Source organism: Cydia strobilella, chromosome 16, assembly GCF_947568885.1.
Source record: "Cydia strobilella chromosome 16, ilCydStro3.1, whole genome shotgun sequence".
Taxonomy (NCBI): domain Eukaryota; kingdom Metazoa; phylum Arthropoda; class Insecta; order Lepidoptera; family Tortricidae; genus Cydia; species Cydia strobilella.
This window is the reverse complement of record NC_086056.1, coordinates 3688296-3705009: the sequence shown is the minus strand read 5'-3', so window position 1 is coordinate 3705009 and position 16714 is coordinate 3688296. Positions and strand designations below refer to the sequence as shown.

Sequence of the window (16714 nt, the reverse complement as noted above, 5' to 3'; positions counted from 1 at the left end):
GATGTCCATACTAGATTTCATCTAAATCAATTCAGCGGTTTAATCGTGAAGAGGCTACAGACACATATACTGAATTTCTTTCCCATTTATTATATGCTATGCTTATAGGGATGCTGCAGATATACTTTTTTTGAGCATATTTTGCAACATTTTATATGTTTACAGATAGTTGGAGGTCAAAAAAACAGATGGGTTCATTTACATCAGGCACAGAAATTCATACCGCGAAGCAGTTATCAGAACATTCACACGACTCACAGCCATTTATTGAGGTATGAAATTGTAAACTTATGTGTTAAGATTAAGGTGGAGAAGACCGACATATAACATTTTTGGTTGGGAAGACCGTCATAGGGCAAGAACGCTCGTATTTGTAAGTACGTATGCCGCTGACACAGTCAGAAAGAAAAAGCTTCCTCCTGCTTCCTGCTGCTTTTGTTTTCGCTCCTTCTGCTCTACCGACCTTCTGTAAGTGGAGTATGTGTACAAATTCAAGAGAAAGAAGTGACGAAAGAGCCTGTAGATGGTCTTACCTGATAGACTCACTTTTATCATAATAACGAAATTATAACGTCAGAAATAAAAGCCTCAAAAATTGGTGGAGCGTACTCTGAATGTCTGACACTTGCTACAGGTAAGTATAGGTAGAGTCTCTAGAGTCATAACTACACTCTGAGAGTCTGTGAGTCTGTAGAGTTATGACTCTAGAGACTCTACTTACCTGTAGCAAGTGTCAGACATTCAGAGTACGCTCCACCAATTTTTAAGGCTTTTATTTCTGACGTTATAATTTCGTTAAAAAGCTTAGTCGTTCTTTCTAGGATTCCGTACCCAAAGGGTAAAAACGGGACCCTATTACTAAGACTTCGCTGTCCGTCTGTCTGTCACCAGGCTATATCTCATGAACCGTGATAGCTAGACAGTTGAAATTTTCACAGAATATGTATTTCTGTTGCCGCTATAACAACAAATACTAAAAAGTATTGAACCCTCGGTGCGCGAGTCCGACTCGCACTTGGCCGGTTTTTTGGAATGTTTTCTACGGAAGACAATCGTCTAGGTACCTTGACATTAAGCGAAGTAGAAACCTTTTCAGTGACGTTATAAGTAAAATGTTTTTGTCGTGTGCAAGTTTTTTTGCAGCTTAAGTCCTAGATACATTTTAATACTTCTTATAAAACCCTTTTAATAAAAAGAAACATGTGTCAACAGCCACTCAAAGTTGAAATCGAGAGCAGCGCTTCGGTCCATCCACTTCTCTGTTGCGCTGCGGAAAGAAGAGGAAGTGAAAGCGCCAAATTTTCCCGACTCGGTTACCACTGGCGATGTTAAGTAAGTATAGTTATGCCGTTCTCGAGAACGTTCTCCGTTTAGTCGTTTACTATGGGAAATATTCTTGAGCGACGTTCTTCATACAAAACAGAGAATGTTTTCGAGAACGGCACAACTATAAGTATAAGTTTACGGGTGAGGGGTAATCCCTCTGGGTCTTGGTTGGTCCATCAAGTTTCCGTCGCCATACAGCGTGGGAATGCTGAAAGCATAATGGAAACTTTTGGACCGTGCTCGGTGCAGGGTGGCCTCCAACACAAGTGCACGCCATCTGCCCGGTCTAGAGCGATATCACGCCAGCTTTCGCCAAGCTCACGGAGATCCGCCTCCACTCCATCCGCCCAACGATATCTAGGGCGACCAACAGGACGGCGTCCAGTTGGTCGATCCAAGTAAGCCCTTTTGGCTGTCCGATCTTCACCCATCCTTTCGAGGTGGCCAAGTAAGCGGAGACGATACGCTTTGATCTCACCTATTATATTGGAGGAGCTGTAATATTATGTGAAACTTCCACAGGTTTTTTACGTAAGTAAGAAGTAGTTTCACTGCGAAGCTAACAAGCCAATTCGCACTTCGCACGTACACTTGACATTAAAACGATATTTGTAACTACATGGGTTATTTATACATGTACACGCAGCTGCAAAGGTCACTTTATGAATGGAATTCATTCATAAAGTGAATACGCACTTTGGCAGTAGGGTTCACATGTAAACAAATTACAATGTCTTTGACAGATATATAAAGAAAGAAGGCGACGCAGTAGCCATGGATGAAGTCGTAATGGAGATTGAAACAGACAAGACGGCGCTTCCAGTCATGTCCCCAGGTCATGGGAAGCTCTTGAAGTACTTGGTGAAAGAAGGGGAAGCTATCAAGTCACAGCAGCCATGTTTTATAGTAAGTATGTCGTCAGTCCTCGAAACAGAATGGTCAGTCTTCAAACCTTCAAGAGAGCGTACTTACGGGCATTTTCACTTAAAAGTGTACTATTTTTCGAAAAACCATATACTTTTGGGTTATTTCTACTCAAAATCTCGAGGATTATCGATTTACAAAGGAAAAACAAAGTGTCTCAAAAAAATGACAGTTCTGTGACGCATTTTCGCGTACATTTTGTATAGACCGTTATAATAGGTTAACACCCAGTTTTATTAAATTTATACTATTATATTGCAAATGAATTCAAAGATATACACTTGTGCTACCATAGGTAGATGTAACCGGCGTGGCGCCAGCAGCCGCCCCCGCCGCCGCGCCCGCTGCCGCCCCCGCCGCCGCCCCCGCGCCCGCCGCCGCCCCCGCGCCCGCTGCAGCGTCCGCCCCCGCTCCAGCGCCAGCCGCAGCCCCCGTTGTGTCCACGGTCGCAACCAAAGCTAAAGTAGCAGCGGGGCCTACTGTAAGAATCTAAGAATATTTTTATCAGTGTTAATTGACTTTAGCACTAAGGGTCGGTTGCACCAAACTGTTTGTCATCGTTAGAGTTTAAATTTTATTGTATGGAAAGTTTCATAGTAAACCGCCGCGGCGCGCCGGGTGACGTGGATCAGTCTGTCAAGTGCGGATGGTGCAACTGGCACTAAGTACCTAGAATCTCTGGGAATCACAACTTTTTCTAATGGTGGTGTGTTGGGCTGGGTAATTGGGTATTCAAAGCTGTGGAAGGGGTAGGCAATATTTATGGAGAAGGGATAACTTTCAGTGATATGTATCAAATAAATGTCAGTTACATGGTCCGTTTTTCGAAGTCAAAAAAGTACTGATAGCTTCGTCTTTATCTGTATAAAGACGAAGGTCTCAGCAGTACTTTTTTGACTTGAACGCAGTTTTATTTCTTTTAAAAATAAAAGAATGTTTCCTTAAGTAAAATGAGCTAACTTAAGGTTTTAAGGCACTTTCCCTCCAGGGCCCATGATTTTTTTCCACGCAGTATATTATGTCGCCGATGAGACAAGAGCTCCTTTCTCAGACCAAACCTCTTGTTAAAAAAATGGGATTGCTTTTGTTGCAGTCTTCACACGGTTATTTTGTCTATTTAGATTTCACACTCAACTAATACATAATGTCGACGTTTTTGTTTACATAGGACAGGTCCTTTACAGATTTAAGCAAAATCGTCGAAATTATGTTTCTTAATTTATGATATCGTAAAGTAGAACCTTCGATATTTTATATATAATAACCTGCAATAATATGTTACTCTTCGAAGGCCGCAGAAATATGTGACACGCTCTTATGGCTCTACAAATAAGATCGTGCCAGATATTTTTGCGGCCTTCGTTGTTTAACACACCTATTATTGCAGGTGACTGATGATGTACAACTCCCCGGCGACCACCTCACTTCAACTCGAAACTCAATTTTTGCGTCTAAAATTAATTACTGCTCACATTTAAAATAAATTAATTTCAGTTAGCCGCACAACGTCTCACAGATCCCACGAAGACGATATCAGGCACGCGCACCGAGCATCCCGTGCCTATGAATAAGATGCGTTTGCGCATTGCACAGCGGCTGAAGGAGGCGCAGAACACAACGGCCATGCTTACTACCTTTAACGAGTGTGATATGGGGTATCTACCAACTTCGTATTTTCGAGAGGTTCTCGATTCATCGGGAACTTTATGTATAAATGAATTTTTAACAAGCAGAAACGTCTGGGAACGATGCTATTAAGCTTAGAATAAATATAAAAGTGGAAAAATTACTGCCTTGGGTGTCTGCCAAATTACTCCAGCGCTCTGCCAACTGAGCCACCAAGACCTCATCCATACTATCCATAGTCAGAAAATCTTCCCACTATATGGGTCTAGAGGACTACTTATATGGGGGGGAGGGGGGCTTTTCCATATTGGAAAGGTTTTGCAATATTCGAATCTTCGTCGGCACATGAATTGTCGTACCATTAGAATATGTTTATGTTCAACACCACAATCAACGAAGAAACATTTAAATTTTTCTATGATATTGCACACATTGAATAAGATTTTTCTTACAGGAAGCTCATGGAGTACCGCAAGGCCAACCTAGCCGCGTTCACGAAGAAGTACGGCGTGAAGCTCTCCTTCATGTCCCCGTTCCTGAAGGCTTCTGCCAACGCGCTGCTGGACCAGCCCGTCATCAACGCGGTCATCATTGACGGCAATATTGTTTATAGGTAAAGACAAACCTAGATGCTATGTAACATGTAACTAAGAAAGGCGTGAAGCTCTCCTTCATGTCCCCGTTCTTGAAGGCTTCTGCCAACGCGCTGCTGGAGTTCGTCAACGCGGTCATTGTTGACGGCAATATTGTTTATAAGTAAAGACAAACCTAGATGCTATGTAACATGTAACTAAGAGCGGCGTGAAGCTCTCCTTCATGGCCTCGTTCTTGAAGGCTTCTGCCAACGCGCTGCTGGACTAGCCCGTCATCAACGCGGTCATCATTGACGGCAATATTGTTTATAGGTATTAGACACTTCAAACTAGACCTGTTGTAATGTATGGATCAGAATGCTGGGCGACGAAAGTGACGGATGAAAGAAGAGCATCCACATCCGTCCAATATTACGTATTTAGTGGAAGTAACGGATAACGGAGAAGATGAGAAGTAGTTGTAGGTTAGCCTGGTATGGGCATGTGAAGAGATGAATGCCATATAGGCAAAATAATGTTAGGGATGAATGTTGATGGACTGAGGGCGAATGCTAGACCCAAAAAACGATGGCTGGATTGTGTGAAAGAGGATATGAGAAAGAAAGGAGTGAGTGCTGAGCTGACGAAAGATAGAGGAGAATGGAAGAGAATAACATGTTGTGCCGACCCCACATAACGTGGGATAAGGGCAGGAATAAGAAGAAGAAGTCACTTAAAACTAGATGCTACAACTAAGTACGGCGTGAAGCTCTCCTTCATGTCCCCGTCCATGAGACTCGAACTGCGACTCTGAATGACTAGCTAACTGAGCTACCGAAACTTACAATTACAGCGAATATTTCCACCATATGCACCTTAGGGAGGCGCCTAGCGACATCTACCGTAAGAGCATTATGCTTCTTAAACGGCTACCGGAGTTCCAAGTCATGTTGCACACGCTTTTGTTGCTGACGTACCCCCTGTACTTATTTCCGATTTTTTTTCTTATTAGCCCAAACTCAATGTGATTGCGATTGGGTGTACATAACTTTAGCCACCTTCCGAATGCACCTTCAGAAGTGCTCTGTTAGATAATCCACGAAATTATAGCTATCGGTTTTAATAAACTAAATTTAAAACGTGATTACACGTAAAAATGTAAACGACACTTTTCATGTGAACGTCAGAAACGTTCGATAAAAAGAACTAGGAAATCTCCCAACGCTTTGTTCAAGCGAACAATTGCAGGGTTTATCAAAATTTCTAGAGGATTTTAATTTCACAATGATTTCACAAATAAACTAGTAGTTTTTATAAACTTTTTCCTATCTATTATTTTGATGTTACAGGGACTTCGTGGACATCTCAGTAGCAGTGGCAACGCCGCGAGGGTTGGTAGTACCGGTACTACGAAACGTGGAATCCATGGATTACCCGAAAATAGAGCTCACTATAAACGGAATCGCGGAAAAGGCGAGGAGCGGTTAGTGCCAGAGCATTTAACTGCAGTTTCACAAGACATTTTGCATAAACTGCAAACCTTTTTCGGAGCTAGCTCTTCATCTGAAAGTCTTCACATAAACTATAGTAAACATTATATAATCTAGATAATCTTTACGCATATACCCACACCTAAGAGGCTTCCAGCCAATGGAACCTTGCTAGTTTCTGATTGTGTAGTAAGTATTATGTGGTCTGCAACCAAATTGTATTGCTCATCGACCAACGTCATGGTGATATTAGACCGTCGGAATGTTGATTACCATTTACCCTTTATTTTTAATATTTCAGGCAAACTAACCCCAGCGGACATGCAAGGCGGCACGTTCACGATCAGCAACGGCGGCGTGTTCGGCTCGCTGCTGTCCATGCCCATCATCAACCTGCCTCAGTCCGCCATCTTGGGCATGCACGCCATTTTCCAGCGGCCTGTCGCTGTCGGGAAAAAGGTTAGTACAGAAATTATTAGCACTGCGCCGAAACCATTGCTGCCCGCATCAGTGTTGACTATAAACAGTTTCCTAAATATATGTCCTGCCCTGTATGTGTGGATTATGTGGTAAATACGACTTCGGCACTTTTCACACAGGCTCTTTTTTCCCAACTGAAAAGTTTTGCTGGGCTCTAACCTCCACCGATGAACAGCTACCCCTGACGCCTGGATCCAGTAATACGATAGTATAGCAATTAAGCCAACTGTCGTTTTGTTGCTCAAGAAATTGATTATGATTTTCACTCTTTCCAGATTGAAATCAGGCCCATGATGTACCTGGCACTGTCCTACGACCACAGACTGATCGACGGGCGCGAAGCAGTGCTCTTCCTCCGAAAGGTCAAGTCAGGAGTAGAAGACCCAACGTCCATCCTCGCGGGAATGTAGCGGAAGACCCAGCTTGGAAATCAGTGATTTGCTTTCAAGACATAGCCGTGTGATATAATCTTAGAATAAAGCCTAGAAGCTCAGAGTTTATCTGGATATATATTCAACAACGCTATACCCATGCGCACTTATTAAAAATGCTGTGTCAAATATTGAATAGCGCAATCGACCTAATGTAAACGAGCACTTGATACATGGTTACTATACTCTGGCACACTCAGTTTGTCAATAGAAAAAGGCGCGAAATTCTAATTATCTATGGGAGGACTACCCTTCTCACCTACATTTTTTTACCTTTTTCTAAACTGACGACTGGGTGTGCCAGAGTATAGATAAGATTTTTTATTTTGTTTTTAAGACACCTCTACTAATTATGGTCTATGTCACTTATGGATTATGAAAACCTATTAAAATGAGGTATTTGCTTCATTTAAGACTTGCATATGAAAGTGTATGGATGGTTGTATAAAGCCCACTTGCACCATCCCACTAGCACGGAGTTAAGCACCGTTAACCCAGTGTCAAATTGTATTGGTAACCATGGTAACTCCAGGTTTAACCAGATAACCCCGGGATAGTGGAATGGTGCAAGTGGGCCTGCGTATAATGTCCAGACAGCCTAGCCTATATACTTTAATAATGAAGTCAATATATATACGTAAATTTGTTACGCTCTCTGTTTTATTTATTTCGTTTGTGGATCGTCCATGGATTACGTAAGGTGTTCAGGGAAGAAAGGGTCCAAGCCGAATGTGGGGTAGTCTCTGCATGTATCACATAATTTTCTTTCTGGCAGAAATAGTGAAAAAATGCGAGAAAATTATATCAAACATGTTTTAGACTAAAATATGGCGAAAACTGGCATAATCTTCCTATAAATTAAAATCAAAAATGTGGTTTCCGATTCCTTAATGGTAGAAACATGGAGGTAGAAAAACAAAAGTAGGCAGTTCAAATTTCTAATAGGGTATTTTCTGGGCTAGTCAAATCAGTCAAATTAGAGGTACCTCAAACGGAGTAGCCATTACCAGACGTTCCCCTCTGTCGAAAATAGCAGTGGTTGGAAACTCTCCTGTTACGAACAAATGTATGGCAAAGATATTTGTCATTACTTGTCAGTGGCGTGGCGTTGGCAGCACTGCTGAAATGAAATGCCAACTTGACATTAATGCGTATATACGAGCGGCAACCATTTTGAAATATAAAATTCGTGTGCAAAAACTGCAAAATAATATCAGTTTTCTAAAATTGAGTTGAGCACATTTGCTTCTCTTTTATATTATTGTGTGTACTTAGAATTTTGTGTTTTTGAAAAAGAAACCCAAGAAGAATTATAAAATAGTGAAAATGGCCGGCAAAAACTGATATTGTGAAATATGCGGTGTCAGAGAAATCACTCGAGGAGGATTCTTTGCCAGATTTCCCAAGCATGAACAGCGGTAAGTCAAAAAGTTCCAAAATACAACTAGGGAACAAGTTATTTCATTAAACATTTTGATTTTTCAGCCGCGTAAGCTGAAGGCCGACCGAGACGCCGATTCAAATCCGGTGTCCATCTCTCCCTAATACCGTAATAGGAGGACAAGCACGTACTGCTCGCCCTTAGTGTCGGTCAAAGACTTCCTAGGCATTTAAAGATGACGTCTATTTCAATTTATAAGTTCCTTAAAAAATGTTATTTGCTATTTATGCGGTGTGTTATTTGAAATTTGAATTTGCTGTTTGCTTAATAGTTAGGGTACAGGGTACTTATAAACCGACACAACACATTATTCATCATCATCTCATACTCAATCAATCAATTTTTGGGTGTTTTTGGCTCCATCGATATTGTTGATGATTCCGCCAACGTCAAGGTTTAGAAAGGCACGTGCTTTAGACAATTGGCCGCTGAATATCCACAACGCAGTTCACTCAGATGAGAATCAAATGTAGATCTACCTACAACCAGGATGTGCCACACTGTCCCAATCACTTTAAAGTACTTACTTACTACTACTATCTTCCTCTTATGTTTGCGATTCTTATTGATTTCATTTGCATCACTTGTGCCCCTCAATGTTATGTTTACAGTAGGTACCTACACAATTAAAAAGAAGCCAAAACAAATTTGCTTACAGGTGTAAAACTTGGCGTAGACAAGTTGGAAAAGAAGATCTTGTTCATTTACCCATAGAAAAGTTGCATGAGATTCGTCATCTTTGTGGCGATCATTTTGAACGGAGAGACTTTGGCAAGACAGGAAATAAGTATCCAAATTAAGAGAATTTCCTCAACATGTTGCAAGTAGACAAGGTAACTTTCTATTAGCCATAATTAGTCATTAGTTTTAGTTGTAGCCCACTAAGTGATTAAGTAATAAACACTTTATTGTAACTTTATTACAGACCAGCACAGCAACAGATACATTTTAAAATATAAATATGAAGTTATCCCTTCATCCAGCTTAAACCCCAAACAAACTTGGAACCGAGCGAGACCTAAAATCATGATAAAAAAAAATAGATGATAACACACACATTTATAAAAAAAAACCTACATAAATATTAAAAAGTCTCAGTGTAACTGAATGTGTAATTGTATATTCGACCTGCAATGTAACCTGATTCTTATATACAATAAAAACTTACTTACTACTTACTTACTACTTAAAAACATGTATTAAACGGCGGCATACACCTACCTACCGTCTAAAGAGGTGGTGCTATGCATTCAACAATTTTACTGAGTAACTTGCTCAATACATATATAGTTACTTAGGTAACAGTAATCTAAAAATGGTTACTTCATTTTTTACAATATTTTAAAATTTCAGCTGCAAACCAGATTCAGATTAGATCTATACATGCCAGAGTACCTGTGTCGGCATCAAACAGTGAAAAAGGTATTTATAGAATAGAAGATGCTTTATTCAAAAACGCTTAATTTAAACTTAACTAATGATGCTGACATAGATTACTATACTAGTTTTGTTTTAAGTCTTTTCACACAGATCTCAAGATAGTTTATCTCTTCGAAACCGTCCAATTTGTAAACGTTTTTAGGGTACCATACCCAAAATGGCAAAAAAGAAACCCTTATAGTTTCATCATGTCCGTCTGTTCGTCCGTATGTCACAGTCATTTTACAATACAAATACAACTCAGCTGTCCGTCTGTCCGTCTGTCTGTCTGTCCGTCTGTCTGTGACCAGGCTGTATCTCATGAACCGTGATAGCTAAACAGTTGAAATGTTCACAGATGATGTATTTCTGTTGCCGCTATAACAGCAAATACCTACTAAAAAGTACGGAACCCTCGGTGGGCGAGTCTGACTCGCACTTGGCCTGTTTTTTTTAATATGATACAGGAGGCAAAGGAGCACACGAATCACCTGATGGTAAGAGATTACCGTCGCCCATAGATACCCGCAACACTATAGAGGTTGTAATTAGGCAAAGGAGCACACGAATCACCTGATGGTAAGAGATTACCGTCGCCCATAGATACCCGCAACACTATAGAGGTTGTAATTAGGCAAAGGAGCACACGAATCACCTGATGGTAAGAGATTACCGTCGCCCATAGATACCCGCAACACTATAGAGGTTGTAATTAGGCAAAGGAGCACACGAATCACCTGATGGTAAGAGATTACCGTCGCCCATAGATACCCGCAACACTATAGGGGTTGTAAACTTGTAATTTCATTGCCGGCCTCTTTTCTTGAAGGTTTGAAGGTCGTAATGATCCGGAAATACCGCACGCGACAGTTCATTCCACAGTTTGTCTGTGCGAGGCAGGACCAGGACGTTTCTGGAGAAACTCATAGTTGATGGTCTTCGCGAGTTCGCATGCTCCTTAATAGTTGAGGACTCTTTACTAGGTATTGGGTAGTATTAGATATGCGAGATTTGCTCTCACGCGGACGCCGATATGCATGCCTTCAAGCAGGTCATTAGTAGGTATTTACTAGATCGGTATAAAACAGATAAAAAGTTCAAAGTAAGATATTTAAACGGTCTAAGTACCTACTTGGCTAACAGCCGACTACGACTGACAAATAAAAATAAGTGATGGTGCTAACTGATGTATTATGTACCTATGTTTGCAATTTATTTTTTAAACTTATTTTAACGTGTGAAATGTCTTTAGATTATGTAGTTATGTATTTTTTGGGTTTCAGCACATACTTCAGCTGCTGCATCTGAGAGTACTAGCCAAGCTTGTCTGCAAACTGGAATCATAAGCATTCAACCGGATAAAGGTACCTTTTTAGGGTTCCGTACCCAAAGGGTAAAAATAAAAACGGGACCCTATTACTAAGACTCCTCTGTCCGTCTGTCTGTCTGTCCGTCTGTCACCAGGCTGTATCTCATGAACCGTGATAGCTAGGCAGTTGAAATTTTCACAGATGATGTATTTCTGTTGCCGCTATAACAACAAATACTAAAAACAGAATAACATTAATATTTAAGTGGGGCTTCCATACAACAAACGTGATTTTTTTGCCGTTTTTGCGTAATGGTACGGAACTCTTCGTGCGCGAGTCCGACTCGCACTTGGCCGGTTTTTTTAATACCACGTCGGTGGCAAACAAGCATACGGCCCGCCCTATGGTAAACATTCATCATAGCCTATGTTTTTTTTTAATACTTCGACGGTGGCAAACAAGCATACGGCCCGCCCGATGGCAAACAATCTTCCATAGCCTATGTTTTTTTTTAATACTTCGACGGTAGCAAGCAAGCATACGGCCCGCCTTATGTCAAGCAGTCATCGTAGCCTATGGTTTTTAAGGGTTCCCTACTCAAAGGGTAAAAACGGGACCCTATTACTAATCCGTCCGTCTGTCTGTCTGTCTTTCCGTCTGTCACCAGGCTGTATATCATGAACCGTGATAGCTAGGCAGTTGAAATTCTCACAGATGATGTATTTCTGTTGCCGCTATAACAACAAATACTAAAAACAGAATAACATTAATATTTAAGTGGGGCTTCCATACAACAAACGTGATTTTTTTGCCGTTTTTGCGTAATGGTACGGAACTCTTCGTGCGCGAGTCCGACTCGCACTTGGCCGGTTTTTTTAATACCACGTCGGTGGCAAACAAGCATACGGCCCGCCCTATGGTAAACATTCATCATAGCCTATGTTTTTTTTAATACTTCGACGGTGGCAAACAAGCATACGGCCCGCCCGATGGTAAACAATCTTCATAGCCTATGTTTTTTTGTTATACTTCGGCGGTAGCAAACAAGCATACGGCCCGCCTTATGTCAAGCAGTCATCGTAGCCTATGGTTTTTTAGGGTTCCCTACTCAAAGGGTAAAAACGGGACCCTATTACTAATCCGTCCGTCTGTCTGTCTGTCTGTCCGTCTGTCACCAGGCTGTATATCATGAACCGAACAGTTGAAATTTTCACAGATGATATATTATTATTATTCTGTAAGTATATATAATTATAGGAGTAGATATAATAATATAGATAAAATTAGTTGCCATTGTCTTAATGTTACATTTAATTCTATTCTTTGTTATTCTTTCTTATTATGTTGAAATATTTACTAAAGACTTTAGTACTTAATATCAAAATAACTTATTTGCTACACCCTGTCAGGGTTCATGTTTCACATATATGTAACTTTGTAGTTACTTAATTATAATGTTGTACATGAATGCAATAAAGAATGATTATGATTTCTGTTGCCGCTATAACAACAAATACTAAAAAGCACGGAACCCTCGATGGGCGAGTCCGACTCGGCACTTGTCCGGTTTTTTTAATACCACGTCGGTGGCAAACAAGCATACGGCCCGCCCGATGGTAAGCAGTCACCGTAGCCTTTATACCACGTCGGTGACAAACAAGCATACGGCCATGACCCGCCTACAAGGCGCATGATTCTCATCTTCCCCCGCTCCCTCGGCATTCGTCCTTAGCGTGGACAGCGTAGGTCGCAGTGGGGCTTCGTCTGCCACGCGTGCTAACGTGTACGTGGGGGGCGTTTCGGAACAAAGGGGCCTACCGCCGCGAACACCGAAGTTTGCAAATTGCAGGCATCTTTTCTGTCACTCTAATTACGCCTTAATTTGAGTAAAAGAGAAAGATTTTTTTTTATATGATGAAATAGTCAGGCGTTTGACCACGATCCCACCTGATGGTAAGTGATGATGCGGTCTACGGTGGAGCACGCTTACCTATGAGATACCTATTAACTCTCCACTATGTCCGCAATTTGCGAACTTCGGTGTTCGCGGTAGGACTCAGGCAGGCATATGCTGCAGTAACGGAGGGATTTAAATACGGCAAACAAGGCAATATTGAGCAGGCGTTGCCAATATTGGAAAAAAATGTTATTATCTTGTATCACAAGTAAGAGATATTAAGTCTGAACAGATTTGAATTACGAGGTGTGAATTGGTCCCTAGACATTCTTTAACACTATGCATTTTGCTACTGATTTCAGATCAAGTACAAGTACGAGGTACGAGTGTAAATGAGTGCCGAAGAGTACTTTTTACAGTAAGAAATCTCCAGTTAGAGAATCTGCCTCCAATGGAAGATGCGCTACGTAAACATATTCTCCGTGCAGTTTACCAAGGAGGAGTTTGGGGACAATTTATAGCCCGCAGCAACACAGCAACAGCGTTCAGAGCGTTAGAGTGCGTGTTCAGGTATTGTGAACACCACGCCCGCTCCGATATATCTGATGGCGACTGTACCTGCGCTTGTACCGCACAGCGCGATGCGCTCCTAGCAACCACACTGAACATGTTTTGCATGTTTCTGTTTTAGCTGACACACACCACTTTTGATGTAGATTGTATTTCCACTGGGTATTTACTTACTAGCGCGGCACGATTATATTTATTATTTTTTCTCACTAACTTATTAATTTTGTTTTGTAACTGATTGTTGTTTTTATTCTCATGTAAGTGAAAAATTGTTATTCTTATGAGAAATAAAGATCTTTTAACCGAAACATTACAACCTCGAAAATGCATAAGGAAGGTAATAGGGTTACATTTTTTAGCTAAACAAAGTGATGTCTGCAGCTTTTAGTTTGAGGTATGTTGGCTATTATACGGATACACTTTTTCTGGAGTATAAAGAGGTCGTTTGCGTTTGTCCTATTATTTTTTTATTAATAAAATTAAAATTTTACACATAGTAATTTACAATGCTATTCTAAATTACATTATTATTCACATACATTAAATTATTAAAATTACAATGCATTATTATAAATTCGGTACACAATTGTTAACCAAATGTTTATTATATATAATATTATAATGTTTTAAATATGCAGGACTCATGTGACATTCTATTCCTATCAGAAGAATTCGTTTAACGAGTAAAAGGCAGCAGAGACTAGGTATAGTATTTTTTAAGTTTGAGTACGAAAGAATTGTAGCTATTCGCAGTTTTTATGTCTTCAGAGACTCGGTTATAGATTTTAGGGCCAATTGTGTGCAGACATTTTTTAGATTTAGCCATCCGTGTGCGGGGTGGACGAAGTCCGTGGCGGTGCCTTAAGTTGTATTTGGGTTCCGCAGCGTTAGACTGGAACTGTTCGTAATTAAACCTTACCTGTTTAGCTACCTCTAGGTTATAAAGGCAGGGTAGTGTTAGTATTTTGTTACTAGTGAACAGTTCTTTGGCAGGGTGGTCCCATTTGACACCGGCGACTACACGAATTGCGCGCTTCTGTAGTTTGAAGACTTTCGCGCTCCCCGGCGTCACCCCATAGGTCTATACCATACGCCCATACACACTGCATTACACCACATCTTAACCAGGCTTGCTCGTATGCATAGTAAACAGACAATGTACATTTTACATCCTGGGTTTTGGATTTTAGTATTCTCAAACCGTAAACAAATGACAGGGCCGGATTTAGGGGAGGGCAACCGGGGCAGTTGCCCCGGGCCCCCACAAAAGAGGGCCCCCACAATATATCCAGGGATATAACCAGCTAGAGGTTAGAAGGGAATTGGCAACTAGCCTCTTATATATTTAGATTAGTGCGTGGGGCGGTCAGTAACCCAGAGTTACTAAAGTCAATAGGTTTTTACGCGCCTCCACGGTACGTGTGGCGGAGGCGCACGCGCAGGCCGCCCCTGCTGGCCGAGCCGCACGCGCGCACCGGGTTGATGCGCACGGCCCCTTGGACGAGAGCCACCAGCACATTTAACCAAGTTGCCAATCGAACTGACGTATTTTATTGTTCCGGGAGTGAATTTGTACAAGTTGCATTGTTCGTGTTGTGTTATTCTTAGTTATAGTATGTATATACCTAGTTATAGTAGTAGTATAGTTATAGTAGTAATTAATTATTTTTTAATGTTAATAGCCTGTCTACACTATCGCATTGGGAAACTGTAAGGATAGCTGTAAGATTTATTAAATAAATAAATTATTGACCAAAAAAAAACTAGAGATTTCGGCCCCCACAATAGAGATTTTTTTCAACATTTAAGTTAGATGAGAAGTCGTTTCATTAACGTTAGATCTATGGGCTCTTTTTGGTAGGATCTAAACTAAATGGAGTTTTGTTTTATTCGTATTAACTTGGAGATTGTGATTCTGTGTAGCCATTCTGCATCAGGGGTCAATAAGGATCAGATCATAGCGTAATAACAGTACACACACAGCCCACAGCAGATCCTGCTTAAAGCTAGTTACCTGTAGTAGGTAGTACCTAAGTTCGACTGTTAAGTGTGATCGTAATGAGGGCTACCGTTTTTGTGGTCACCAGTTGGCGCCACTGTAGATGTAGGTCCAGAAAAACAGATCTCAAATTTCTTCTATGGTTATTTTTATAAAATCAATACGTTCCAATAATTACAAAGGTATTTTAACGTATGTGCCATTTATTCAACCTGTTTAATTTTGCATATATTTTAGTTGGCACTTTTTTAAACCACTAACATTTATTGAGCTATATCTATTGTTTACCATGATTAATCAAAGGTGGACAAAGATGAATAAGGAGTGAATATTAACGATACAAAAGTTTAAAACCCCCAAAACTTCTATGCATTTGACATTTTGAAAGACCTCCATCTACACTAGCGCCCCTAGCGGCGAAATTAAACGCGCTAGCCCTCATTTAATCAGTTCCTACTTCCTTCCTACAGTTATATTTGTGTTTACCAGAACCTGTTTAAATATATTAATTCTAAGAATAGTTTTTTGAAAAAACCTTCATTAGATTTTCTTACGAGTACAGTGTATCCGTTTGTAATTTCTACCAGAATATCTTTTGTACAGTTCAGTGTGTAGAAATATAGGTGGGTACAGCATATACGTACATACTTAAGAAATTAATAAAGTGTTATAAAATCACTGGTGTTTTATTTTCTAGGATAAAAAATATCAGTTTAGGATCATCATCATCACACACGGATGGTTTTTATCGGTTAAGGAAGTCACTATTATCGATTTTTCGCAGCACTACTTTCTATCATGTCGGTTATTATCGTTTCGAGAACTCACTATTATCGATTTTTCCCAGCACTGCTTTCTATAAACCATAGACAAATATATAGATAGTATATAGCTTTATCTGTGCTATAAACGAGTTTCTTTATGTTGGTAGGAAACTAATATCATGGTCAAACTAAAACGTTTGACAAATACGTACTATGGAGTTCCGTCTCTTAGAACGTAATATGCTCTTTGGAAAATAGGCGGCCAATGGTCATACGGTCATACACATAATGTCTTCTTCTTCTTTTAAAATTATGGCTTCAGCCCAGTGGGACTATTTCGCCAGTATCAAGGTATTGAGAGGTTTACAAACGACAAAAATTGTACGGTTGTACAAGACAGTGTACGGTGATTTGTTAGCTCTTGTAAATCGATAGCTAGACTTTACAAGAAGCACGTGGACTACC

General features: G+C 40.5%; 1 protein-coding gene across 1 annotated transcript; it reads left to right on the top strand.

Annotated features, from left to right (window-relative positions):
* The first annotated feature begins 614 nt into the window (after positions 1 to 614).
* Positions 615 to 6841, top strand: LOC134748508 (dihydrolipoyllysine-residue succinyltransferase component of 2-oxoglutarate dehydrogenase complex, mitochondrial-like). The gene is made up of 9 exons (XM_063683302.1): positions 615 to 634; positions 1213 to 1332; positions 2070 to 2232; positions 2546 to 2731; positions 3745 to 3905; positions 4331 to 4489; positions 5798 to 5931; positions 6240 to 6397; positions 6694 to 6841. Exons 1-9 carry the CDS (start codon positions 615 to 617, stop codon positions 6826 to 6828), a joined length of 1236 nt encoding a protein of 411 aa, XP_063539372.1. The 3' UTR covers positions 6829 to 6841.
* Positions 6842 to 16714: the final 9873 nt, after the last annotated feature.

Excerpts from the sequence above, each read along its gene's own strand:
- LOC134748508 (XM_063683302.1), top strand. The coding sequence starts at position 615 with ATGTCTGACACTTGCTACAG. Across the intron at positions 1,333-2,069 it reads GTTACCACTGGCGATGTTAA|ATATATAAAGAAAGAAGGCG; the intron begins GTAAGTATAGTT and ends TGTCTTTGACAG. Across the intron at positions 3,906-4,330 it reads TTTAACGAGTGTGATATGGG|GAAGCTCATGGAGTACCGCA; the intron begins GTATCTACCAAC and ends TTTTTCTTACAG.